The 27,770-nt window shown below is 47.8% G+C and overlaps 1 protein-coding gene across 1 annotated transcript; it reads right to left on the bottom strand.

Annotated features, from left to right (window-relative positions):
* Positions 1-1,104: 1,104 nt before the first annotated feature.
* C1QTNF1 (C1q and tumor necrosis factor related protein 1) lies at positions 1,105-14,432 on the bottom strand. Its single transcript, XM_015417001.1, has 4 exons — positions 14,263-14,432; positions 9,490-9,631; positions 6,822-6,961; positions 1,105-3,370 (listed from the first exon to the last, which is right to left on the bottom strand). Exons 2-4 carry the CDS (start codon positions 9,618-9,620, stop codon positions 2,820-2,822), a joined length of 822 nt encoding a protein of 273 aa, XP_015272487.1. The 5' UTR covers positions 9,621-9,631; positions 14,263-14,432; the 3' UTR covers positions 1,105-2,819.
* Between the last annotated feature and the right edge of the window lie 13,338 nt (positions 14,433-27,770).

The raw sequence follows: 27,770 nt of genomic DNA, 5'->3' as shown, positions 1-27,770 counted from the left end.
GACATGTAATGTGCTCTCTGGGTATAGTTCTCTTTTTGTAGCAGGTACTCCTTTGCATATTAAGCGACACACCCCTAATGTAGCCAAGAAGAGCTCTGTAAGCTCTTGGAGGATTGGCTACATTAGGGGGTGTGGCCTAATATGCAAAGGAGTTCCTGCTACAAAAAGAGCCCTGTCTCAACAAGTTGGATCCCAGGAGCTGGGCACAAATGTCTGTTGCCCAGAATGTTTCCTTTGGAATCCAAATGCATGACTCTCCATCTTTTTGTTACTTCGCCTCACCTCTGTGAATAACAACCTTAGTACATCACGTCAGTGGTCTGTTCCTTCTCCATCTCTCCCTGCTTTGCCACTCTAAATGTCCACACTTGAAGTGGCCGGTGCTGATGACACACAGGACAGAGCTTGATTGCATCTTTGGTTGAAACAAGAGTTGGGTCAAAGTATGGGGGGGCGGAGTGGTGTGAGGAGACCTAGGCTGTGGTCACACATGCTAAATAATCCACTTTCAATCCACTTTCAGTGCACTTTGCAACTGGATTTTTACTGTGTGAACTGGCAAAATCCAGTTGGAAAGTGCACTGAAAGTGGATTGAAAGTGGATCATTTAATGTGTGTGACTGCAGCCCTAGGGTAATTCTGCATCTGGCATTGGCTTCACATTTTCTCAACTGGAAAAGGTGCAACTTTAAACCACATTTAAATAGAAGAAGAGATTGGATTTACACCCCACCCTTCACTACCCAAAGGAGTCTCAGAGTGGCTTACAATCTCCCCTCCCCACAACAAACACCCTGAGAGGTAGGTGGGGCTGAGAGAGCTCTCCCAAGAACTGTCCTTGAGAGAACAGCTCTGAAATAACTTATGACTGACCCAAGGACACACCAGCAGCAGCATGTGGAAGAGTGGGGAATCAAACCCAGTTCTCCCAGATTAGAGTCCGCACTCCTAACCACTACACCAAACTGGCTCTCAATACCCCGGGGCAATGCCGTACTGACTGTAAAGTTACCCCTGAATGGCTGTAAATCTAAGCAGAAGGTACCATAAAACCCGATGAAAAGGGTGAAAGAAAGTGAAAGCGGCATGCAATGCAGAGGGGAATTTCTGTTCCAACATGGGTTTGGTAAAACAATGGAGGGAAAAGCCAATGCAGAATCACCCCTCGCCTGTAACTGAAAAACATGAAGCATGAGGTGCAGTTATGAACAATGTGTGAACATGTTCCTTTAAAAAAGAGGCCTAGTTTTCTGGCCACTGCCCTGCATGTGTTTTAAGAACACCAGAAAGGACAATCAGTATGATATTCTCAGTATGAGAACTGACCTCAGAAGCAGGGTGAGATTTCTTTTGCGATGCAAATCTCTGGAATTAAACATCTGGCCTTGGTTTATTTCTCCACTTCGTCATAGACTCCTTCCTTGGGCAAACAACCTAAAAGGTTAAGGTTTTTATCCTCATGTGTAAAACAGCAGTCTTGTCCTATAAGGCTTCCAGAAAGTGAGCAGGCACAATGTGTGTAGAAATGGAAGTCTGTAGAAAGACTTCTGCCCAATGACCTTAAGTCCTCCAAGCTAAAATATAGCTGGTATGCCTTATGACACTAAGTGCTGAAGATTAAGATCAGCCCTTCCTGATCTGGGGTACTGTCAGTGCTGCTGGGGAGGCAGTGCTGGGATATTTGGAGAATGCAGATGTGGACAGAAGAACATAATGCACCTAAACGAAACTGCTACCCAAGAGTGCCCAGTTTCCAATAGGATGGGGAAAGCCTTGCCTCCTTTGAATTAAGCAACACCTAATGTTCCAAGTCAGCTTAGCGAATAAGATAGGGGTTTTAGGTATTATCATGCAAAGTCTGAATAATGCCTAGATAATGTTCTCTGGTTAGGAGGCATCTAGATAATATCCCTCTGAACAGATACACTGAAAAGGGCTAGGGAGTGACCAAACTGGGAGTGGGAAAGGATCAGGTACTAGGATTTATTTATTTATAATCAAATTTATACCCCACTCCACCCACCCCCGCAAAGCAGGCTCTGTCCTTGGGCATGGAAGGTAAAGATGTCCTGCTCAGTACTCTAAGACTAGGCAGCTAAAGGAAGCCTGATGTACTGGGCACAGAGAAACTCCTTGCCCAGCTGCTGAAGTAAGAGATAGGGGCTGGTAGACAGACTGCAGTGAAGTCAGGAATTATTTCAGGGAATGTGACTGAACAGAGTAGATAGGAACATTGGGCAGGCTTCGGCTAATCAAGGTGGGCAATCACCTTAGGGCTGTGAAGTCACCTTGAAGGTAAAACTGAATCCAGACATCAGGGCAGAGGAAATCTAGGCACTGATAGCAGTGAACAGAGGTCACATATTCAGAATTTAAAATGCTGGAGAAGAATCCCGTGGCTGAGAATAAAACAGGAGCAGAATCAAAATCATTGCATAGGAAGGGCTGGGAGGAGTCACGTTGGTCCCTGAAGATGTTTGTACAGAAGAAGGGCAATTACAGTTTAAGATGAGAATGGAGAGAGGAATTGTGGGTCATGGATAGTCCTAGAGCAAGTGCTATGTTGTTACGTTTGTGAGTGTGTATGACAATGCTGAAAGCTGTGGACGGAGGAGAAAAGAGCAAAGGGTCAGAGGTTGATAAAGAAGGAAAGATCTGTCCAGGTCAGTATTATGGGATTGATGAACCAAGGAGTATTTCAGTATTGCGGTGGGTCCCACAGGACAAAGCATAGGATCAGAAATCGATAATGAGGAAGAAACTGGAAGGATGGAGCAAGGTGAAGTTCTTATAAGAATTTTGTCCATCTGCCTGCAGATTCAGGACTCTGAGCTGGGCTTAATTAGGTATCCACTGAAGGTAACGTATGTATCATATTCATCGCTGAAAACAGCATTATCGCGTTCACCCTTGAAGAGCCGTATCCAGACTTCATCCTGATCCTGCAGATCTAACATGAGACTCTGACTCTGCATGATGCTTCGGTCACTGGCCTGCGCATACAAGATGGCAACTTCAGCCCCATTGCGCATTATGTGCAGGTAGGTTTCCTTCTGGTTCCAAGTGTGCACATTGAGGTTGAAAAAGTACACACCAGGCACATAACAATAGAATTTGCCCATGAACATGTTGAAGTGTCCATAGAGGTTCACAAACTCGGTGTCAAAGATCAGTGTCTGGTAGTAGTCATTGCTGTGCAGGGGTTTCCGACGGCCCACCGAAAAGGCAGCATAGGTGGTCTTGTACCGCTCTCCTGGAGACCCCAAGCTGCCTTTTTGACCTTTGGGGCCCATCTGGCCCTTCAGCCCTGGAGAGCCAACTTTGCCCAACTTTCCTTGGAATCCCCGTTCTCCATGGTCCCCTTTCTCACCTAAATAACAGAGAGGTTGTAAGTGAGCACTGTCTCTACTAATCCTTGGGATCTATACTCAACTCTAGGGAGATATCCCAGCGGATGTTCATAAATTTAATCATTCCAGCTCTTCCTCAGGGGAAATTATTCTAATGAACACAGTATAATCATTCTTTGGATGAATACAGACAATTATTAGGCAAATCCTATGCCCACTCTAGTGGTAAAGAGGATTTTGCCATATATGGCATCCCTACTTCCCTGGGTTTCACAATGAGTGTAGAAACATGGTAAAATTCTCATTATGAAGGCAGGCACCAGAGATGTGTGCCCATCATTGGTTCATTACCACTTGGGAAATGGCCAGCTGTTTTGAACAGGTTTTCATCATAAGCAAATTCCAGGGCAAAATGTCAGAATCTTGAAGGAAGGTTAAAGAGATGCAGTAAGAAGTTTCTGAGGGAAAGGCAATCCCATGCTGTGGTCTCTGGTCTGACTACCCATACTCTCTCATGGGTAGTCTCATACCTATGAGGACACTACATTGGACTTGAGTGTGTGCAGGGCTATTTTTGGGCAGGAACGCACAGGAACGGAGGGCCGGCTGGCTCCCGAGTTGGCCACGCCCAGCAGGAACTCATTAGTATAATAGGCCACACCCAACAGCAGAAACCCATTAGAATTGGCTACATTAGGGGGGTTTGGCCTAACATGCAAAGGAGTTCCTGCTACAAAAAAGCCCTGGGTTTTGACAACAAACAAGGTAAACAGAATAACAAGCAAAAGGTGGGTGTGGCTGGATAACCACACTTCTGGTAACATGGGGGTGTGGCCTAATGTGCTAATGAGCTGTGCTGTCAGGGGTGTGGCCTAATATGCTAATGAGTTCCTGCTGGGCTTTTTCTACAAAAAGAGCCCTGAGCGTGTGGCATCAGGGCTCAAATTCTCCTCAGTTATAAAGTCTACAGGCATCTCAGGACCATGCCTTTCTTTTATTATACTTTAGCTTCAATTTGTCATCTTGACAGACAGTGTGGTGTAGTGGTTAGAATATCTGACTTGGACTTGGGTTCAAATCCAATGACCACCATGAGACAGGTTAGTTTTACCCTGCTGACGATGTGTTATTTTCAGATCCACTGTGTCAGGAAGCTCATTGGGTGAACTTGAGCCAGTCATTCATCCCTGATCTACTTCACAGGGCTGCAGTGAAGAGAAAATGCAGGAGGAGAGCAATGCTCCCTCTAAGCTGTGGAGACTTGTGAGCAAAAGTTCTACTTGGTGAGCTACCAGCATTAACATTGTGAGTGAGCGATTTGGCTACCGCATAAATTAGTTTGCTCCGGAGCCATCCTTCCTGAGCAAAGACAAAAATGTGTGAGCTGGAGGCTAAAAACCTGTGAGTTAGCTCACACTAACTCAGCTTAGAAGGAACACTGGAGGAGCGAGCCATGAGTTTCACACTGATCTCCTTAGAGGAAGAGCAGGATCAAAATGAGATGACAGACATCTGCAAGTAATGCCTTATTTCACGTGGTGGTTGTAAGATGAGGCAAGGATTGTAAAGCAATCTGCACACAGCTATAATGCATGTGCTGTAGACATAATGCCTTCTGGGAACATGCTGCTCTTGGCTCCGCTGGCAGCTTGAAACCTCTTCCTCTTTGAGGGCTAATCTGTTTCCCTGCCACATTAGGATCTTAGATACCACCTTGTAGCTTGTTTTTGTTCTGGGCCATTTCATCAGTGGTATGATGAGCTATTTTTTTCTTTTCTGCTGAGGCTGCCTCAGCATTCTTCCTGGAGAGCTAGGTAAGCTGTACAAGAGCTGTGTCACTGCTTTCAAGAACTCAGCTCTTCCGTTGGTTTGCTAGGGTAAGCCATGTAAGCTTTCAGACATACCCAAATTTTCTGTCTACTTTACTCCTAAAATACAGCAGAACGAATATATCTTAACTGGTTTGCTTTTAATATAGTAAAGGGATGAATGGATCCCAATGTTAATATCTGGTCATTTGTTCTAGTGTCTTTATTATGGGGCAGGGGACCAAGACATTTACTGGGGGGAAAGAGGAGTGAAGGAACCCAACTAGGGCAACTGGTGGGGAATGGAGGGTAGGGTTGCCAGATCCAGGTTGGGAAACATCTGGAAATTTGGAGGGGGAGCCTGGGGAGGACAGGGACCTCAATGGGGGCGCAATGCCACAGAGTCCACCCTCCAAAGCATCCATTTCCTCCAGGGGAACTGATCTCTGTAGTCTGGGGATGAGCTGCGAATCCAGGGGATCCCCAGGTCCCACCTGGAGGGTTGGCATCTCTAAGTTGCAACCACCCCTGTTAATTAATGAGGAGGCATCTAGAGGTTCAGCAATATAAGAGACTGATGTCTCACTTATCTTTCTCATTCTTTGAGCCAAGTCAGGCTTGTCCTAATGCAACTTCTAGACTCCTAGTTTTGGATCATAATTAATTTGGCTGTTTCCCCTGGCCTGTGTAAAGAAGAAGCTTGGAGGAGACTATCGTAACAGCTCATTCAGGCCAGGAAATTTATTTAGCTCACATAATTTCCCCCAAACTGGCCTCTCTGGAATTAGAAGAACTGAAAGGTTTATCCAAAAGGCAGTAACCACACCCTTATGACAAAAGCATGGGAATAAAAAGCCAACTCGTCACGGTTTTCTAGAAACGGACTCCTTTGCTGGTGGCCGCTAAATGCATCTGGTTTTGCTGAGGCCATCAGACCTTTCAGACAATAGGCCAGAAACAGCCACGTGTCCCAAGCACTTAGCCACAACCACAGCATAGCATATAAGGTTGCCAGCCTCCAGGTGGTGGCTGGAGGAGATCTCTTGCTATTACAAGACACCTCCAAGTGACAGAGATCAGTTCCCCTGGAGAAAATGGCCACTTTGGAAGGTGGACTCTGTGGCATTATGCCCCACTGAAGTCCCTCCTCAGGCTCCATGCACACACACCCCAATCTCAATGTATTTCCCAATCCAGAGCTGGCAACCCTAACAGCATGGCATTCAGGGTTGCCAGACTGTAATCCAGAGTTCTACTCTGTACCTCTAAATTACCAGCTCATCAGGAGACAAAGCAGCAGCAACTTCTTTCACTCATTCCTCCACTGGTTCTGTCGTATACCTGGTCGTCTACTGCCTATAAGGCAGGCAGGCAGGCAAGCAGATGGCAGAAAACAGGACCAGGGGAGGAACACATGGGAGAAACCATGGCAGCATAATCTCCTAATACAGGAGATTTGCAAAATGGACCTCTGGGATGACATGTGATGGTTCCTACACTGTTTTAATGATCTGCGAGGACCAGTCTTGGACCAGTGAACAAAGAGTCAGGCACAGCAGTTTTCACAGTCAGTCAGAGGAAGACCCAGTTATGGAATCTTAGAACAGCATTTAGACCCTCTCATTGTAGTCCAAGGCCTCTATCCATAGTTACTCCCCCTTACCTTTCAAGATGGTAATGTTGATCTGAGGCAAAGGTTGATAGTACACAGGATATGATGGAAAGTGCTCCGGAGGATCACAACAGCGTACACACTCAGAGCCTTGGGGCTGCTTGTTGTATTTCTCATAGTCTTTCTCAACCCTGGGAAGGCAGAAACAGCACAGACAGACCAGCAGAAACTGAAATTTTAACCTGCTTTCCTTGGATAATGTGCAATGTTTAGCCCCTGTTTTGTGACCAAAAAGATCATAATTTTCTTAATGTCATCATTTCACAAACCATACACTGAAGGGAGGATTTAAAAAACAGTTGATGAGAATTATGCTAGAATTTAGGTATTGAGATGGAACATAATTCCCACAGTCCCAAGTAAACAATCACTTGCTCCACTTTCTCCCACCCGTGTTTAAGGCAGGGCTGGCCCTTCATTTGGTTGCCTGGGATGTCCGTCCCCCCGCCCCCCCGGCAGTGTCACTTGAAAGCTGTCCAATGAATCACTTCACCTCTCCAACTGGCATCTGCAGAAAGATCCAGATACAGGTGATGCCCCTTCCATGGAATAAGGTTGCCTAGCAATAATAACCACCCAGGTTGGATTTGAATTTGCACCCCAGTAAGCAATAGCAGACTGACCAAGAGAGTCGGATCTGAGAAAGGGAAAGACGAAAGGGGGGAAGCAGCAGCATCCCCCCCCCCAATATTTCACAGATAAACATAGGGGTATGTCTGCTGGAAACCCCTCAGTTTATCAAGGGTGGGGAGACTGGGCCCAAGGGCAGGCAAATGACAAGCCTACAGTTAGGTCTCTTTTTGATGCCTGAACATCCACATGCCTGTGACTGACCTTGCCACAACTCCATACCCAAGCTGTATTTAACTGTGCAAGGGAAGACATTCTATGTGGTGGGGTGGAAATTTAGAAGCAGATCACTAGGAGTAACAGCAGCTGAGATATTATGGAAACAAAGACTGCTCTAAAGCATTTGGGGCACCACCAACTACTGGATTCACTCAGAACAAATCAACATTAGTATGGTGTCAGTCAGCTCATTTAGTGAGAACAATGTGCCCTCCAGCTGTGTCCCTTAAGTAAGTACAGTACCTTCTTATTATGGGTAGCAATCAGTTATTTTAACCAAATTTGTACATGCATTATTTGGACTATTACTGGAACAGTATATATTACAGCCAGCAGATTGGGCAAACTGTCAGTGCTCCATGCCCACTAGCTTTGGCAATGATGGGACGCATGACTTGGGCGATATCTTTCTCAGTGCTTTCCCCCTTGTGTCTTAGCACAGGGCCCCATAATTCCTAAGAAGGTTTCTGTCTGAAATCCTAAACTGGCAGTGGATTTGCAGCTTCCACACTGGAAATGGAGGGAGAGGAACATTCAGAGTGAAGCACCATTTAAAATCTTGTGTGTATATGGAGAGGGAAGGGTTGTGACAGAGTGAAGTGAACTGTGCTAGCACTTTGAAGCCACTTGCGCTCTTAGAACCTAAGCAATCTTCATTGATCTAAAGCAGCGATATTTACTCAGAGGCTTGAGAGCCACCGTTGACTCTTCTGAGCACCATTTCCAGTGCACCACCACCTCCCCATCTTTAGGGAAAGTGAGCAATTTCTTTAGAAATTGGAATGATTTCATTGTTTCTATGGGCCCAAAATAAATCTGTTTTATTTTGAAAATGCCACACAGCTTGTCCATATATACCAAGGCTCTGGAAATGTAGGGATTCTGTATTGGAAACTAGGTCAACATATGCAACTAAATGAGGTGGTAGAACTGGGCATACCTCAATGCTGACACATAAAACCGAACTCTCAGTAACAGGAAAAGACAACCTTACATGCTCAGAGGTACTCTGTCATGAAAAGAGTTATACTGTAGTTCTATATTGTTGTTTTTGCTTGTTTGTGGTGGTGTGCAGGGCATACTATAGTCACATGCCTCTTTTGCTTGGTGAGAATTTTGAATGTGGCTCTCCATGATCTGCAGAGTATCACTGATCTAACATTAGAGAGAAGTAGGGTCATTTATAGATTTGAGGAAGGTGCAACAGAGGCTACTGGATAATCAAAATTGTATATTTTCCCCTACAATTGGAAAGGCAAAAATATCAGGGATATCTCTGCTCCCCAGACCCCCTTTCACATTCCAGTGAATGAACTAGATGAAAATTGGTCGATGGCATGGATTGTGCTTGCTTCCAGGGTCTGGAAGGAAACCTAGAGGAGAGAAGCCCATTGCAGTAAAGATACATTGTGGAATGCTCACTCTCGGTATTATGCCTCTGAAATACCCAGTAAGGCCCCGTTTTGTAGTCATTTACTCCTCCTCCAGAGCCATTATCATCACCCACCAGCCTCTGGCTCCCTTCAAAGTGGGTCAGAGCAATGGAAGGAATTGTGCATTAACTGCACACTGAAGATGCACATTAATGGAGTTAATTGGGCATTGAAGCACAACATGAGGTTACTTCTTTAAAACATGACAGCTGGGGGAGAGAGATTCTGAGTCCAGGTACGCTCCAAATGGCTCATCAGGGCCAGACTGTTAAAGCCCATTACGTGGCTTGGCTTTGAATCATCTTCCACAGCCCAAGGGCCAAAGTCGTTGCTTTTGGGATCTCCTGTCACATGACAACATCACTGTCACAACCTACCTGGCAGTGTGATGCTGATGTGGTGCTTGGGTCGGTGTTCCAGTCCTCTCTTCTGGCTCACTCTCACTGCAATAAGCCCAGGAGAGCAGGCAGATGAGCAAAAGGACGCTTGGTGCTGGACATCCCTTCATTGTGCTGGACCCTGCCAGAGAGGGGAGAGTCAGGCAAGGAGAAGTGCTGACGGGGGACAGAAGAGATCTTGCTAAAGCTGTACAAGAACCTGGGAGCTGGTCACGGAGGAGAAAGAGCAACGCTGTGTAGCCCTCCAGGGAGGCTTTGAGGAGGCTGAATGTCCCATTTGAGTTCTCCATGGCCGGCAGGATTTCCACCAGTCTGCTGGGAGCCTGGGGTCAAGAAGTAGGTCATCCCTCCCTTCCTGCCAAACACTTGACCAGAATACAGAACGGACATCAGAGTCTTTCAAAGCAACAACATTCAGAACAAGGCAATGCTGGGGTATTTGCCACCTGCACTACACTGCCAGGTTGCAATGGTGATCCACCAGGATTTGTCACAATCAGAGGTCATTTCGGGGGGGGAACGCGGGGGAACCGGGTGAGGTACTGGGGGGCGGGGCACATGACAAAGCCCTGCCCCCCGCTTCCGGCCAAGGGAGGGTAAGTTGCTTCCTCCCTGCCTCTCCCCACCCCTACCTGCCTGGGGCCAGGGAGGGCCTTCGCAGGGCTTCCTTGCACTCCCGCTGGCCTTGCAGGTCCACCGCCAGGCCCCTCATGGGGCTCGGCAGTGGAGCTGCAAGGCCGGTGGTGGCGGCCGGGACCGTTGGGGGCGGGGTGTGTGGCCTTATGACACATTTCCGGTGATGTCAGGGGGTGTGGCCTTATGACACACTTCCGGTGATGTCAGGGGGTGTGGCATATGCTAATGAGTTATGCTAATGAGTTCCCCTAGCTCTTTTTCTACAAAATGACCCCTGGTCACAATACAGGATAAAGGGAAGACACAGATCTCCAAAAACACAGTGGACATACATCAGGGAGATGTGGTCAGTTTTTCTGGTCCCCAAATACACTCCTCTCTCCACACTCTGGTATCACGGCAAATGAGTGTGGAACACAGGCAGATCCAGACTGCTGTATAAAGTCCAGTTTCTGAGGCAGCTCAAAATTGATTGTTGGTACACAGAAGTTCGTAAAAGGGGCAAGCGACTAGTAACTATGATTCCATGTTTCCTTCCACATTTGCATTGTGCCTGTTCTCTACACAAGCCAGTTTCTTTCTCACACTTTTGTAAAGCTGAATCTTGGGCTGAAGATTTTCAGCGGAGGAATGTAAGTCTTCAGCTTCATCACCTCCCAGCCACTTGGCAATTTTGTTATGATCAGCAAAGGTGGAGTTATACTTTCAGCACAGACACAGTCTGGCTGTTTCTTCTGCACTGGTATGGGAGGCAAGAAAGCTATTTGCAAGGGAGGGTGTTGCTTAAACGCCTTCTCCTTCTCACCCTTGCATAGCCCCAACTCACACTGGGGATCCCAGGCAGGAGTGAGGAAGGATTAAGAACACTCTTCCAGGGCTCTTTTTGTAGAAAAAGCCCAGCAGGAACTCATTAGCATATTAGACCACACCCCTGACAGCACAGCACATTAGCATATTAGGCCACACCCCCATGTTACCAGAAGTGTGGTCATCCAGCCACACCCACCTTTAGCTTCTTATTCTGTTTACCTTGTTTGTTGTCAAAACCCAGGGCCTTTTTTGTAGCAGGAACTCCTTTGCATGTTAGGCCACACACCCCTAATGTAGCCAATCCTAATGAGTTCCTGCTGTTGGGTGTGGCCTATTATGCTAATGAGTTCCTTCTGGGCGTGGCCAACTCGGGAGCCAGCCAGAACTCCGCTCCTGTGCGTTCCTGCCCAAAAATAGCCCTGACCCTTGCTCATCGCAATCTGCTTTCTAATCACCCATGGAAAAGTAACTGCAAGGATTTCTAGACCTGTGTATGCCAATGAGAGCATAGATTCATTCTTAACAGAATGAGAAGGTCCAGAGAAAAGCAAAGTAGACCTGTTTTTCTTATACGTTATTTTTGTCTCAGTGGTAATTGCTGAAGAGGGTAGCTGTGAAACTGGGAATCAGGGAGGCGGGGGGGGGGGCTGCCCCTGCAACACTACACTGAGGCTGTGATTCAGTTCCATATAATTACCTTTCAGCTGCCAGCAATGTGCATGGTAGAGTAGCAGTCCGATGAATCCATTCCTGTGACAGAATGCATGCACATGTGCAGAGTTTTCCCCACCCTTGCCCTATAATAAGGCAAGGCAGTACAGTGCCAAACAAAACTGGGCAATTCTCCTAAAATCTGTGTGGTTATGTAGCCTCTGGAGAGGTAACATTTCTCAGGGACTTAACTGAGTCAAAATCCAGAACAAGGAGAATTTCATGGAAGTATCACTGGCAGAAGAGGATGAGACAGCATATGGACCAAAGGGCACAACTATGCCCCGGGTACAAGCAGGAGCCACACTTACAAAGACACATTTGCATACCCCACACCCAAAGCTCGTGTACATTCAGAGTAAGCTACTGCTGTACTGTACATGGATGTATGTGCATTTGCGTACTGTGTGAGGACCGTGGGTATGTTTCATCTCACTACTTAAATTACTTCCTCCAAGGATCTCTGGGAATTGTAGTTTTTTGAGGATGACAGCACCTTTTGCAGAAAGCTACAGTTCTAATGTTAGGGAGAAGCCATGACAGTTAATCTGGTTTAAAGTTTTAGTGTAGAAGGACTGTGCACTGGAAGCAACATTCACACTCTCAACATTAATTGAGCTCACACGAAACTTGCATACACTTACTGTACAGTGAATGATACCTTATACATTCTGCTGTGCATTGCACATATACCGCCCTCCTAGGGTTGCCTGGTCTCCCCCCCCCCGGGCCCCTGGCAGAGGGGTAGGGTTGCCAGCTCTAGGTTGGGAAATTCCTAGATATTTGGGGGTGGAGCCTGGGGAGGTACAATGCTGTTGAGTCTGCTCTCCAGAGCATTAGTTTTCTCCAGGGGAATGGATCTCTGTAGTCTGGAGATGAGCTATAATTCCAGGAGATTCCCAGGCCCCACTTGGAGGCTGGTATCCCTCCTCCCTCTCCATGTACTTGTTGCATAACATACAAACATATGCTGCATTACCCACTCAACACACGAATTTAATGCACATGGCTCCTTCCCATATGTGTCATACACTGGCATACATTAGTGTACAGATGTACAAAGGTAGGCATAGTTTGCATGTATCGATATGTGAAAATGTCAGCAGTGGGGAAAATTAGGAAATCAAGTATCCCACACAATTGAGGGGGGAGGGGATCTAGTCTCAAAAGCCTGTGAATATATGTTTGAAAACATTCTGGCCATAAAGCCTTTTCAACATATGCCATATATTGATGGGAACCTCACATAGAAGAAGAAACATGCTTCTTGGGGCTGCCCCACAACTATGGAATTGCCTTCCATTGGAGACTCACCGAGACCTGAGCATAAGCATTTTCAAAAGGGCTGTCCAGCCATTTTGTGTGGGAAGACTTTGTACAGATAGTGTTAAACTGGTATGCAATATTTTTAATTTATCCACATTTAGAAGGGGGTTTGATCAATTTTAATTGCTATTTTTAAAGCACTGTTCTTTGGGGTTGAGAAGGACAAGTAATTAAGTAGATTCATTATCACACTTTTATGTTATTAATAATTCGTAAAAAGTCCACTATGCAGTCTAGAAAAATTAAGATCACTAAGATGCTCCCTGCCAGCTCAAAACTAATTGAGCCCACACAACATGAACAACACAATAAATGGGGCAAGCTTCTTTCCACAAAGAGGCTCATAACTCTTCAAGGATACTAGCAGGGACTGGACACACAAATATGAACTACCATAGGAGATGAAAACATGGGCACATGCAGCAATATATACTCAGAGAGACTGCATTTGTTTTTTCCGGTTCATGCTGGCCACTCTCCATCTCTGCGGGGCCTGATACAGCAGCCTTTAATGCCTGGGAATATAAAGTCCCCACATCCTGGGGGGAAATCACTCCACATTAGAAAGCCAAATGTGCAGAAATCCATTTCAGTCACACAGCAAAAAGAAAAAGGACATTGGGGTGATGTGGAGACAAGGTACCAGAATTCCTATGCTCACCTCAGCTCTCTTGGGTGTGTGGTGAGGAGCACAAGGAAGCCATTCCTGGATTGGCCCATCAGCCAGCCCTTGATTGTTCATAGCCTGGTGCTATGGTTTGTCAGAACTGCTAGTGACAAGCGTCCCAGCAAATTGGGTGTGGGAGTCTCTGTTCCTCTTTCCTCTTTCCCATGCCTGGGTAATGGTGCACCAGTAGCTTGCCTCATACTACTTGCCTGGTGATACTTCCTCAAGAGCACAGGGCTTTAGCAGTGGCAGAGGGAGCTGAGGATGGGGCTTGCCTGTCGCAGAAAGAAGTCTTGCCACACTCTATTGGATCCATTTGCATGATGATGTATAGGCCAGTGCCAAGCGGGACTGGATAAGTAATCTTCCCTGTTACAGTAATGGGAAGATACCACATGGGGAAGATTCTGTCTCATCGTCCAAAGCATTAAACATACCAACAGTCTGAGTCCTCGCTGTGCCTCTGGGTAAAGCACCCTTGTACAAGATCCCAGGCAGCCTTGGATTGCTACGCCCCTGACACCCACTCCCCCTGCCATGTGTAATTCCACACAGATACGAGCACCTGGCTCCAGAACTCTACCCAGCTGGCTGGCACCTACCTTTGGGGCAGGATTACAAGCTGGCAGAGCCACTGCTTGTCTTTGCCTTTAATCTTCTAGAGCATCCCCTTCTGAGGAAACACTTCCAACCCCTTGTAGGGAAGATCAGAGCAGGCAGTTCTGCTTCTAGCCTTCAGATCTCAGGTTTAAGCAGAAAGGCGCTTAGTGGAAAATCCAGAGAGAAAGAGAGAGGGAAAGAAAGGGGCAGCCTCTGCAAGCCGGCCCTCCTCCCTTGGATGGGAACACAGCTGCCGTTAACCATATGTATGCCCAGCACCCACAGCTGAGACAGAGAAGGCAGGTTGCTTCTGCCAAAAAATGTCTCCAGATGTTGGAGTCTAGAGCCAAGAATGGAGGGAGGGAAGGAGGGAGGGAGGGAAATGACAGCACTGCCCACAGCAATGGAGATCAGATTGGCAACAAAGAGGCGGCTCTGAAGCAGCCTGTATCAGGCTGGCACAGAAACTCATTGCCGGTTTCCCTCTGATTTCTCAGGGATTGTCCCTTTGTATGCAGCCTCCGCCCACAATGCAGACATGTCTCCCAAGCAATAGAAAGACCTAGAGACTGTGCTCCCCTCCTACTGCAGACCAATTCAGACTTCTGCCAGAGCGCAAAGGGATCACACTATGAAGTGTGTGTGAAAATCTGGAATTGTTAGCAGTTGGCGTGAGGTGAGGTGGAATGTGAATTAACAAATAAGTCAGTGTTTAAAGGGCCCTCCAGTTGGTTGGTGGGCCACATGGTCCCCACCGATCAGCTGAAGCCCTTTAAATTGGGCAGGAGGGGAGAAAGGGGGGTGGCTGGGTGGGTGGTCACTCTTGGGGGCAGGGCTTCCCCCACTGGCCAGCTGGCCAGGGGCAGATTGAAGTCCCCAGAAGCAGGGAGCCCCCGCCCAGATCTGGGGCTGGCAACTCTAGGTGTCCCTGAGTTCTAGTATTATGGGAGAGTAAGAAAAAGCTTCCTCTATCCACTGTCTCCATAATCTTATAAACTTCTGCCATGAGCCTTTTTTTTCTAGACTGAAAAGTCTCAGGCTCTAGGAAGGGTATTCTAACTCCTTAATACTCTTGGGTGCCATCCTTTATATTTTTGCCAGCTCTGAAATATGGTAACCTGAACTGCACACAGTATTCCAAATGAGGCCACACCATAGCTTTATACAAGGGCATTACAATATTGGCTGTTTTATTTTCAATCCCTTTCCTAATAATTCCTTGCGTGGAGTTTGCCTTTTTTATTGCTGCCACACATTGTGTCAGCATCTTCATTGGGCTTTCCATAGCGCCAGGGGTCTTGTTGTAGAAAAAGAGCTGCCGGAGCTCATTAGCATAACTCATTAGCATAACTTATTTGCATATGCCACGCCCCCTGACATCACCGGAAGTGACAGAAGGCCACACCCCCTGACATCACCGGAAGTGTGTCAGAAGGCCCGGCTACTTACCCTCCTGCTTCATCCTCATTCCCAAACGGAATGAGGATCGAAGCAGAGGGCGGGGTAAAGAAGGGGGCGGGGCTTCACCACGTGACCGCCCCGCCCCCTAGAGGTTCTCTTCCGGAGCTCCGTACCTGAGAGCTCCCCCCCGACTAGAGCCCTGCATAGCGCCAAGATCTCTTTCAAACTCAGTCTCAGCCAGGATTTTTACCCATGTTGAACTTCATTTGCCTCATGGCTGTTTACTCACCCAATTTAGAGAGATTCTCCTTTAGCTCTCCACCTTAATTATTACTTCTACACTGCTTAGCCCCAATTTCAAGTCATTTATGAACAAATTAAACAGGCATTAGTCCAAAAACCAATAATTCTCACAATCTCCATTGTAAGAACTGGACCTTTATTCCTGCTCTGTTTCCTGCCATTTAACAGAATTTTAATCCATGAGAGGACCAGTCCTCTTACCCTACTATTGCTAAGCTTACCCAGGAGTCTTTGGTGAGGTACCATGTCAAAATCCTTCTGGATGTCCAAGTATATGATGTCTACTGGATTGTCCTTATCCACATACTTCTTAACTTGCTCAAAGAGTTTGGTGAGGCAAGGCTTCCCTTTGCAAAAGCCAGGCTGATTTTCCCTCAGCAAACTTTGTTCTTCAATGCGCTTAATAATTCTTTTTAATAAGAGTTTCTACTAATTTACCTGGAGCAGATGTTAGGCTAACTGGCCTGTAATTTCCTGGATCCCCTCTTGTTGCAGGCAATGGCTAGAAAGATTCTCTAATGGCTGCCACCAGTGCTCCCTCTAAGCTGAGTTAGTGTGAGCTAGCTCACAGTTTTCTAGCCGACAGCTCACACATGCTCGAAAGCCAGTCGAATCCGACACTAGGGTTGCGGTGCTCATCTCCGTTTCAAAGCCGAAGAGCCAGCGCTGTCCAAAGACATTTCTGTGGTCATGTGGCCGGCATGACTAAACACCAAGGCGCACGGAATGCTGTTACCTTCCCACTGAAGTGGTACCTATTTATCTACTTGCAATTTCTTCCTTTCGAACTGCTAGGTTGGCAGGAGCTGGAACTAGAGACAGGAGCTCACTCCGTCATGCGGCACACTCGGGTCTCAAACTACTGAACTACCAACCTTCCATAGCCTGCAGTTCAGCGTCTTAATCACTTGAGCCACCGCAGCAAAACCATCATTCTATACAAGCTGTCTGACTGTTCTGGAGAACTATGGAAGTGAACAAAACAGAGTATTGAGCTTGAATACAGAAAATCCAGGCTCAACCTATTTGTCTGAAGCTCATGGTGCCTGCCACTATTTCCTACCCATATCAAAGAGTTGTTATGAGGCTTTGAGCACATTGGAAGAAGGGGGGGGGATATACGTGTCAGAAATAATAAAACAATTGTACCAATTATATTATGTGTTTTTCAGCAAAGGAGAGTGAAGTGATTTTTGTCACTACTTCTGTTGAGGGAGTGAATGTTGTGGCACCTAATACCTTTCGATGCCTGTGTCCACATGGACAGATAACCAGTGGTGGATTATACTTGACAAGAAGGGAAAAAAACTTCCTACCAGTTGCTGTAGCCATAGGTAACTGCTGCTGGACACTGCTTACCACGCACCCATCCACTAACTACTTGTGGATGAATAACCCAAAATTAATCAGTGAAAATTCATAAACACAAAAAACAGTGCTTTGACTGAAAAGAGTGCAGCTGCCTCTCCATCCCTTTCCCAGAGGCACCAGAGGATACATTACTGCAAGGTTCCATTAACACTGTGGCGTGGCAGTGATCTCTATTTACCTTCAGTTCAAATTAATTCTCTAGTTTCCTAACCAGGCAGCCTTTGGAGGTATGTAGGCAAAGTAAACATAATGTACAAAAGGACTTGTGTAGAACAAGGAGCACAAATGCGGCAGAAGAGGAGACCCACAGCCTTGCCGGAACACAAAAAAGATCCTTCAGTTAACTTTGTACTGAATCTTGATTTGTTTCCTTCGTTATCTTATGTGGAAAATTCACATTCATATTTGAACATTTCGCCTGCTTAGACCCGAATTCCTTTGCCACTTCCTTACTGCCCTCCTTCCTGGCATATCAAGGCTTCCAAGTTGAAGAAAACAAGCTCTTTCTTAGCAGCTGCATTGTGATAGTGTGGGGTTGAAGGTGACTCTGGGTATATCAGTAGGTTTGTTATCACTGAGAATTGGCTTCATTATACTATGTGCTATTTGTTTGGGAAAATCTTTTTTATTCTGAGCCAGAACAGATTTCACAATCCTGTGACCCTACTCTACTAGACACAAGATTCCATTCCCAGAATTAGCAAAAAAACACAAAATACCATAATATCGTATCTGTAACATTCAGAAGAAGGAAGGAAGAGGTCTTCTTGCAACAGAGCACATCTGTGCTACCCAGAAGGCTGGAGACAAATGCTCTTTCCCCCACCAACTTTTATTGCATAACTGCACATTTTGTGGTTTATTGTAGTTCTCTTTAAACCAAATGTTGCCCGGGTCAGACTGGTGTGGTCTAGTGGTTAGAGTGTCAAACTAGGACCTGGGACATCTGGGTTCAAATCCCCACATTACCACAGAAGCTCATCAGGTGACCTTTTGCTCCTGCCAAATACCTCAGTTTTCAATGAGTCACAGCCAAGATTTCTTCTAGCAGTAAATAGCCAGTAAATATCTCTAATTTAATTTTACATATTTTGTCCATGTTTTGACCTGATATTGACTTAAACAAATAACTATCATTAGCAATATCATTTCCCACCCTTTTGTTTTTATTTTTGGCAGTCTCATTTGATGTTAATAAAATGCAAATTTGCATATTTTTCAATAAAAACATGTGTGCAATATTTGTTCATATCTTGCAGCTCTCAAACATCTGACGTTTATTCTATGTTGCTCTTACATTAAACAAACGTCTACCCTTCACCCAGGGCAAAAACATCCTGGATCCAATAGAGGCAGCCCTGCATGCTTCCCAGACAGATTTCAAATTACAGGCAAACTATGGAAGCTAGATCCCCAGGAAGGGACTGGACTAGGTAAAAGAAGAGAAGAGAAGAAGAAGAGATTGGATTTATACCCCACCCTTCACTCGGAGTCTCAGAGAGGCTTTCTTTCCCCTTCCCCTCCTTAAGACATACAGTTGAGTTTTCTTCAGCTTCAGTCCACAGCTCCATATCCTAAACTGCACATTCTGATTGGCTACTTTGAACAGAGAGCCAATCAAAGCTTAGGGATGGTTTTGGAGGGAGCAACAACTATTGGTCGTTATCTATAAGTTATGATTGGAGTTTAACGGGAGAAGACAATCAATGCCCTGCCGATCCTGAGGCAACACAGCCCCGCAGGATGGAAACCAGTACCAAGTTCGATCCATTCAAGCCACAGCTGGAAGACTACATAACTTGGTTTGAGTTCAATCTGTGTGCCAACAAGATCGAGGATGAAGCAACGCAGATGGCGACACTCCTCAGTTTTTGCGGAAGGACCATTTTCGATGTGGCCCGGTCCCTCATGCACCAGAGGACATATTGACAGTCTCCATGATGAGAATCGAGGAGAAACTCCAAAACCACTTCTCACCCAAGCCCTCACAGATTGCCTGCCGACAAGCCTTTTACAAACGCGACCAGGCTGCGGGCGAGATGAACACTGATTACGTCACGGCACTACAGAAGGCTGCCAGGACATGCAATTTCCCAGATTTAGAAGTGGCGCTCCTCTACCAATTGGTGTGTGGTCTCTGAAATGAGAAACTCCAACAACGGCTGTTCGCGAAGCAAGAGCTATCATTCACAATGGCCTACGGGGAGGCCCTCACTGTGGAAGCCGCCGAGAAGTCAATGCGGGAAGTGAGACAGTCAAATAGCCCAACCACTCAGCAAAAGGCGAGAACAGTGCACCATGAGTCGGCCGAGGAGTCAGAGAGTGAGGAGGAAGAAGTGCACAAGACCAGGTTGACTAGGTCCAAGCATGTCCCAGAGAAAGCATTGGAGAGGTCACCCTGCGCCGGCTGTGAGGGTGACCATGACAGAGATCACTGTAAGTTCCAGGATGCCAAGTGCAGATCCTGTGGCAAGTGGAGGCACATCGCCAGTGTGTGCTGCGCCGCTATGAGGAAGAAGACCCCGCTGATTTCTCCGCAGCGGAGCCATAGGGGTCACCACGCAGATGCAGCAACAGCTGCCAAATGTCACACTACAACCCGCTGTTCCTGTTGGATGACCGTACTGAACACAGAACTGAAGACCAGGAAAAAGATAAAGGTCTTGGTACACCTAGATGGGAAGCCCTGCGAGATGGAGGTTGATTCCGGGTCGGCACTCAGTCACTTCTACAGAAACCCTGCACCAGCTGTTCTCACATAGGATTCGCCATCACCTGGAGTCCAGCAGTGTACATCTCTCACTTCCAGGGTCGACACATTCTGGTAGCCAGTGCAGCAATGTTTGATGTCCAGTTCAAGCATTTCAAGGGACCACTGAAACTCCTCGTAGCCGAAGGGTGCAGAGCCAGTTTGCTCGGTCTGGACTGGTTCGAGGCCCTCGGCATTGCAGTCACCAGAGTAAATCAACTCTGCCAAACTGACCTGGACTCAATCTGCCAGGAGTTCCCGACAGTTTTTGATGGGTCACTGGGATAATATGTAGGCCCACCTGTGATGTTCGACCTCGACCTAACAGTTGTGCTAATCAGACTGAAGGCCCGGGGAGTCCCCTTTGCATTGCAGCCCTGCATTGAAGAGGAACTGGACAAACTAATCCAGCAGGGAGTCCTAGAACCGGTTTCCCACGCCAAATGGGAAACACCAATCGTCACTCCAGTGAAGCCAGATGGGTCCATCCGCATCTGTGCCAACTACGTGCACGATCAACAAGGCTCTACAGCAGCATGCGTACCTGGTGCCAGTGATTAGCCATGTCCTAGCTTCCTTGGCCAGCGGCCAGATCTTCGCAAAGCTTGACCTCGCACAGGCCTACCAACAACTGCCGGTTGACAAGAACGCATCAGAGGCACAGACGACAGTCAGTCACAGAGGGGCATTCAAGGTGAACCGGCTACAGTTTGTTGTGAATGTTGCCCTGGGCATCTTCCAGGGGCTGAGGAAAGGTCTTCTCTGGGGCATTCCGGGAATCGTTCCCTACTTTGATGATGTGCTTGTTGCCAGCGCCAACATTGCAGAACTGGCTGATAGCTTGAGAGCAGTTCTTCGTCGGTTTCAAGAGGCCAGCCTTAAAGTTAAGCGGAAGAAGTGTCAGCTCGGAGTCCCAAGGGTTGAGTTCCTCGGGTTCCTCATCGACACCGATGGAGTCCATCCGACTGACAGCAAGGTCACAGCGATCCAGAAGGCGCCGTGCCCAACTAACAAGAAGGAATTGCAGTCCTTCTTAGGAATCTTAAACTTTTACCACTCCTTCTTGCCCCACAAAGCATCCATCGCTGAACTGCTTCATCGGCTGTTGGAGAAGAAGGCTAAGTGGGAGTGGGGGCTATGACATGATCGGGTGTTTTCCGCTGTAAAGGAAATCCTCATGCACTTCAATGAGGGCAAGCCACTCTCCCTGACAGCAGATGGTTTGCCCTTCAGCATCAGAGGCATCCTCAGTCACACCATGCTGGATGGGCGGGAGGCTCCCATTGCCTACTATTTGTGGACACTATTGGTGGCAGAGAGGAACTATGCCCAGATAGACAAGGAGGCCCTCACACTTGTGGCTGGCATCAAGAAGTTCCATGATTTCCTGTACAGACGCCGGTTCCTCATGGTGACAGACCACAAGCTGCTCCTGGGGTTGTTCGCTCCCGATAGGCAAACCCCGCAAATCCTTTCCCCAAGGATGCTGCGCTGGACTGTCTTCTCGTTGGCATATGACTATCACATCGGCCACCACCCTGGGAAAACGATTGGCCATGCTGATGCCCTGAGCCGGCTTCCTGCCTCGGGTCCACCGGTCAACCCTGCTCCAGCCTGTGAAGTAATGGCAATTGAAGAGCTGCCACAACCACCAGTGCACACATCCAACATTGCTTCAAACTCAGCCAGAGACTCTATGCTCTCTAGAGTTCTCAACTGAGTGTGGAGGGGATGGCCGGCTGGCTGTCTCGACATGGAATTCCAACCCTACAGCTTCAGACAACATGAACTGTCAGCTCACAAGGGCTGGCTGTTGTGGGGAAATCAGGTGGTCATAACCCCCAAACTTTGCCGGAGAGTGTTGGAGGCCTTGCATGCAGGACACCCAGGCATCGTCCAGATGAAGGCCCTAGCCCGCAGCTGTGTGTGGTGGCCGCACATCGACAAAGAGTTCAAAGAATGGGTGAGAGTTTGCCAACCGTGCCAGGAGTCATGACCGGAACCCCCACAAGCGCCAGTGCAATGCTGAGAAACCACATGCCTCCCATGGTCCCGCCTACACATAGACTTTGCAGGCCCCTTCCAGGGACAGGTATTCTTGATCGTTGTGGACTCTTATTCCAAATGGCTGGAGGCTGTGCAAATGCCATCCATGACCTCAGCCGTAGTGATCAGAGCACTCTGCCACATCATTGCAACACATGGTCTGCAGGACACTATCATGTCCGATAACAGAACTCAGTTCACGTCTGTGAAGTTCCAGAAATTCATGGCAGACAATTTGATCAGGCACATCACCACGGTGCCTTTCCATCCTTCCATCAATGGTCAGGCAGAGCGGATGGTGCGCACAACGAAGGACGCACTCTGCTGGATAGTCCACGGAGACTGGAGCCAGAGACTGGCATCTCTCCTGCTGTATCAGCACCTCACACCGCACACTACGACTGGGTGGAGTCCGGTGGAATTCCTGATGAATCGCTGTTTGTCCTCACTGCTTGACCGGCTGCACCTGGATCTGACATCCAACAAGCCACCGCAGAGGGAAACCCCAGCAACACCTCAATCATTCCAGGTGGGTGACACTGTCTTCGCCAGGAACTACAGTGATGGGCCCCTGTGGATTCCTGCTTTGGTGACCACGATCACCGGACCTAGGTCCTATGTCGTAACTACATCCGATGGGAGGAGCTTAAGGCAACACATCGATCAGGTTCGACGTCAATGAGCTGACCATCCGGAGTCCCCCACAGAGGACTGCTCGGAGTCGACCGGGGGTCCAACTCCGACTGTGGAGTGATCTGACCCTCCTTTTTCCTCTGACATCGAACCCCTGTCGGACTCAATGTCAACCGCTGAGCCTGAGACTATGCAGCCGCCGGCACCAACAGCCACTAATACAGGTCCTGCTAACCTGGCTGTGGATGGTCCGGCAGCAGCCAAGAGCGGCCAACAGAATGGCGACATAAGTCAAACTCCTCCGTGCCCCACAGATTTGGGCCCTCTGGCCAGGGAACTGTGGTGTTCCCAGCAAAATCAGTATCGCCCCACTTATTTGAGACACTTTATCTGTTAATGGGTATTGTTGTCTTGGGGGGAGGGGTGTTATGTATTGTCAAGACATACAGTTGAGTTGACTTCAGCTTCAGTCCACAGCGCCATAGAGGCCTGGTATCCTAAACTGCACGTTCTGATTGGCTACTTTGCACAGAGAGCCAATCAGAGCTTCGGGATGGTTTTGGAGGGAGCAACAACTATTGGTCGTTATCTATTCGTTATGATTGAAGTTTAACAACCTAGGGGGCATGGTTTGCCGGGCCAAAAGAGTATAAGTTGAGCTACTTACTGTATTGCTATGTTGTTGATTGTTATTGTTAATAAAGTTGAATCACTTGTTTAAGAGATGCCTCGAGACTGATATCTTATACCTCCCCACAACAAACCCCCTGTGAGGTAGGTGGGGCTGAGAGAACAACTGTCCTTGAGAGAACAACTCTGACAGAACTATGGCTTGCCCAAGGTCATCCAGCAGCTGCAAGTGGAGGAGTGGGGAATCAAACCCAGTTCTCCCAGACTAGAGCCCGCGCACTTACCCACTACACCAAACTCGCTTTCAGGTACTCAAACAAGAAGGTTTTTAATTCTTTCCCCACTGTAGTAGCAACTAGCTATAGTGAATTGGACTCAGCTGCATTGGGCGGCCCCCAGCACACCAAACTGCTTGATGTGTGGGGTCCATGTGCATCTGTGGGAGCACTCCTGCTCCCCTTCCGGCTGCCAGGTTCAGGAGCGAGAAACACCATGTCCAGTGTGGCTCAATGCCACTGTTGTTGGCCAAGGGGAGGAATGGGGGTTGGGAAGGGGTGCCTTGCTTACCTGTTCCTGCGTGGCTCCCCCTGGGATCCCGGCGGATGAGCTGCTGTACCTGTGAGGCCTGAAATTTGGGAGAGTTCAGCCACAGAGTGTGGATTTGGTCTTCCGGTGATGTATTCCCAAGTGCTTGCCCACCAAGCTGCGTGTGCACTAGCTCTAAGTCTGCACTGCAGAGAGCTGTCGGACAGCTTTCCGTGCCACACACCCTATTCCCATTCGCCTCCCCCTCAGGATAGTTCTGTTAATCACTACAACAGGACACTTCCCTTATTTAAATCCCTTCTTAAGACACAGAAGTCACTCTTCTATCCTGTCATATCACAGCCGGTCAACTTGAAGCATAAACGTAAAAGATGAAACCGTATGATGATGTCTGAGTTTGGTAACAATACAGACCCAAGATCCCTGCTGCGGCCTTTGGATTGCCAGCTGACCAGAATAAAATTGAGTGGCCAACTCTAGATTGAGAAATACCTAGATATTTGGGGGGTGGAGCACAGGGAGGGCGGAGTTTGGGAAGGGACAGAACCTCAGTGGGGTATAATGCTGGAGTCCACCATCAAAACTGCAATTTTCTCCAGGGGAACTGAACTCTGTAGTTCTGGGAGATCTCCAGGCCCCACCTGGAGGTTGGCAACCCTAGAATAAAATCCCGGCTTGTTCCTGTGTCTTCTATAAACAATCACTGAAGTGGAAGAAATTAGGCTGCGGTCACACGGAGCATAAGCCACGCTTCAGAGACGGAAGAGAGGCGGAGTTTCCTGGCGCGATCACAGGGCAACATCTGGCAAGTGTAGAGCTCCCGTCGGTAACCCGTGGCTAAACGCCAAAGCAGCGCTGTAAAAAACTAGTACCGTGGAGGTACTAGTTTCCAGAAACCGCGGGGCAAGGGCGGGCGTATGACCGTGTTTCCGGAGGAAGTTCCAGCGCCCGCCCATGTCCCCTAGCCAAAAGGTGTTTTTTTTCCGAGTCTCCACGATTGCGCACAAGCGCCAAACGGAGCATGCGCAAACGGATGTTTAATTTAAAAAAACACAACATACGTCCTTCAGAGAAGAGGAGAGCAGCCAGAAGACAGCACCGAGTGCATGGCTTGAGGCGGGAAGCGACAGATGGGGGAAAGGGGGCAAGGCAGACGATGAAGCCCAGGAGAGGGGGGGGCGGCGGCAGAGTAGGACGTCTGCTTGGGCGGAGGGGCGGTCAGGGCGGAGGGGGCTGGGCCATGCTGCTGTGCCCTCTTCGCACACCCCACCAGCCAGCTCCCCGGACCGGTGCCCTTCCAGACCTACTGCCCACCCCCTGCCTGCCTCACTGGTGGGGAAAACGCCGTGCCCGACACGATGCCACACCACCCAGTCGGCAGCTGGCCCCTCTTCTCCCCAGCGCCGCTTGGCCGGCTGTCTCTGGCAGCCCCCTCCTCGCCTTCCCTCGGCGCGCGGCCCCCGCTTCTTTGCCCCGAGGCCCTGCTTCTTTGCCGTGTGATCCGCACCTCCCCATAACTACTGGACCTCCACGGAACCTCCAGGGGACCTCCATGGGAGGTCTGATCGTGCAACCGCGCTTTGATTTTCCCCGGGGGAAACAGCCTCGCTTCCCCCCCGCATTTTCCTGGCCGTGTGACCGCAGCCTTAGTTAAATAAATATTATCCCCCAATAATATCTGCAGATCAAATTGAACTTAAAGATACTGAAGCAAGGCCTGGTTAAAAAGCTGGCAACATTAACCATATCTGGACTCCTAACAAGTTGGGGTAGCCATCTCAGGCTTGTTTACTTGCTCATCTTCCAACACTGTATATGCCATTAAATGCCAACAATGCCCTTCCGTTCTCTACATAGGACAAACAGGTCAAACCCTACACCAAAAGAGAAGTGGACACAAATCTGACATCAAGAATCACAAGACTGATAAACCTGTAGAACACTTCAGCCTTCCAGGACACTCAGTGAGGGACCACAAAGTAGCTGTTTTATTGCAAAGGAACTTCAGGAACAGGAGATTGCTGAATTACAAGTTATTACAACACTCAGAACAATAGAACTCCCAGGAGTTAACAGAGATATCAGCTTCTTATCTCACTACACATGCTAAGTCACTCAGTTCTCACTTACATACAAAAATCAAACTTTGTTGGTCTTAAAGGTGCCACTGGACTCAAACTTAGTTCCCACATCTGTTAACTCCTTTACTATCTGTATACCAACTTACTGCTATTTACATGTCTTACCTAATGTGTTATTCCAATCTTAGATGCATTAATTGCTCAATAACTCAGGTATCTTGACTCTAATTAGCTCTTCCTGGCAACTACCCCCCCACACCTATATGTAATATTTGAGGAAATCTGTTTCAATTAATCTGAAGGAGTATACATACTAATTCAGTTCTTGCTTGTACCCAAAATTGAACTTTATTTATCTTGTAGGTACCACTGGACTCAAACCTTGTTCCCACATCTGTTAACTCTTGTATTTGTATGCTAATTTACTGCCACTCACAGATCTTTCTTACATCCAATTTCAGTTATAATCACCCAGTACTTATGCATCTTCTTGACTCTAAATGGCACTTCCTGACAACAAAGCCCGCTCCACCCCCTGTAAGTAAAGGTTGAGGAGGTTCTGTTCCACTGTATCTAATGAAGTGTGCTTGCACACAAAACTATTGTTATGAATAAAACTTTGTTGGTCTTAAAGGTGCCACTGGACTCAAACTTTGTTCTGGACTCCTCACAGTATGCATAAGACACAAGTGAGCACCTCTCTTGAGCAGATACGGTAGTAACTCTGAAGGCAGCTTGGGGGGGGGGGGGATTCCCAGTGCTTTAGGATGGATTTTAGGGAAGGTTTCAGGGAAACATCAATGTGCATGTTCTTCCAATTGCATCCATTTGAGTATTTTGATTATTTCCCTATTGGCTATGAGGGCATTGAATTCAGCTAATTATACACTGCCCTAACTTGGATGGCCCAGGCTAGTCCAGTCTCATCAGATCTTGGAAGCTAAGCAGCATGGACCTTGGTTAGTATTTGAATGGGTAACCACGAAGGATGTCCAGGGTCACTATGCAGAGGCAGGCAATGGCAAAACCACCTCTGAAGGTCTCTTGCCTTGAAAACCCTGCTAGGTTGCCATAAATCACCTGTGGCTTGACAACACTGTCCACTCCACCACCGATTATATACATGTTCTATTTCTTATTATTATTTTTTATCTTGGGGGCCGGCCAAGATGTTGCTGTGGTCAACACAAGATGCCTGCTTTTAAAAACATTTCAGAGGAATCCCAGCTGAATAGCAAGCTATATTACTGAGCCAAGGACCACAATGCCACACTGCCATCATGCCACAGTGCAGCCTACTGGCTAGAGTGCCAGGTTGGAATCTGGGATAATCATTCCACCACGAAGTTCGCTGGTTGACCTTCGACCAGTCACTCTCTCTCAACCGCACAAGGTTGTTGTGAGGGCAAAATGGGGGAGGGGGAGCCACGTACACCACCCTGCGCTTCTTGGGCAAAAGACAAGAATGCACTAACTAGGTAGGGTTTATTTTTGAAACTTTGCCCTCGCATGCGGAAACTCCATCTGCAAAAATGGGGCACGACTCCACACACAGAAAATGCGATGACAAATCCGCGTCCCCGGATCGACTTTCGTGCACAACTTAGGAAATGCCTCTACCTCACCCACCCCCAAACCCTTCAGTTTTTTTCCTGTCTTGCGCTTCCTTCACTTCAACCACGCGGGATGTTGAGCCATGTAGTGGTTTTTCTAGCGCGGTGCATGTTGGGATTTGTAGTTCTCTCGAAAG

This window comes from Gekko japonicus, unplaced genomic scaffold (assembly GCF_001447785.1).
Source record: "Gekko japonicus isolate JY-2015 unplaced genomic scaffold, Gekko_japonicus_V1.1 scaffold518, whole genome shotgun sequence".
Lineage (NCBI taxonomy): Eukaryota > Metazoa > Chordata > Lepidosauria > Squamata > Gekkonidae > Gekko > Gekko japonicus.
This window is presented reverse-complemented; position numbering and strand designations above follow the sequence as displayed.

Coding starts and splice junctions, on each gene's coding strand:
- C1QTNF1 (XM_015417001.1), bottom strand. CDS start 9,620: ATGAAGGGATGTCCAGCACCAAGCGTCCTTTTGCTCATCTGCCTGCTC. Junction 6,962..9,489: donor CATCAGCATCACACTGCCAG/GTAGGTTGTGAC, acceptor CTGCCTTCCCAG/GGTTGAGAAAGACTATGAGA. Junction 3,371..6,821: donor CAACATTACCATCTTGAAAG/GTAAGGGGGAGT, acceptor TCTGTTATTTAG/GTGAGAAAGGGGACCATGGA.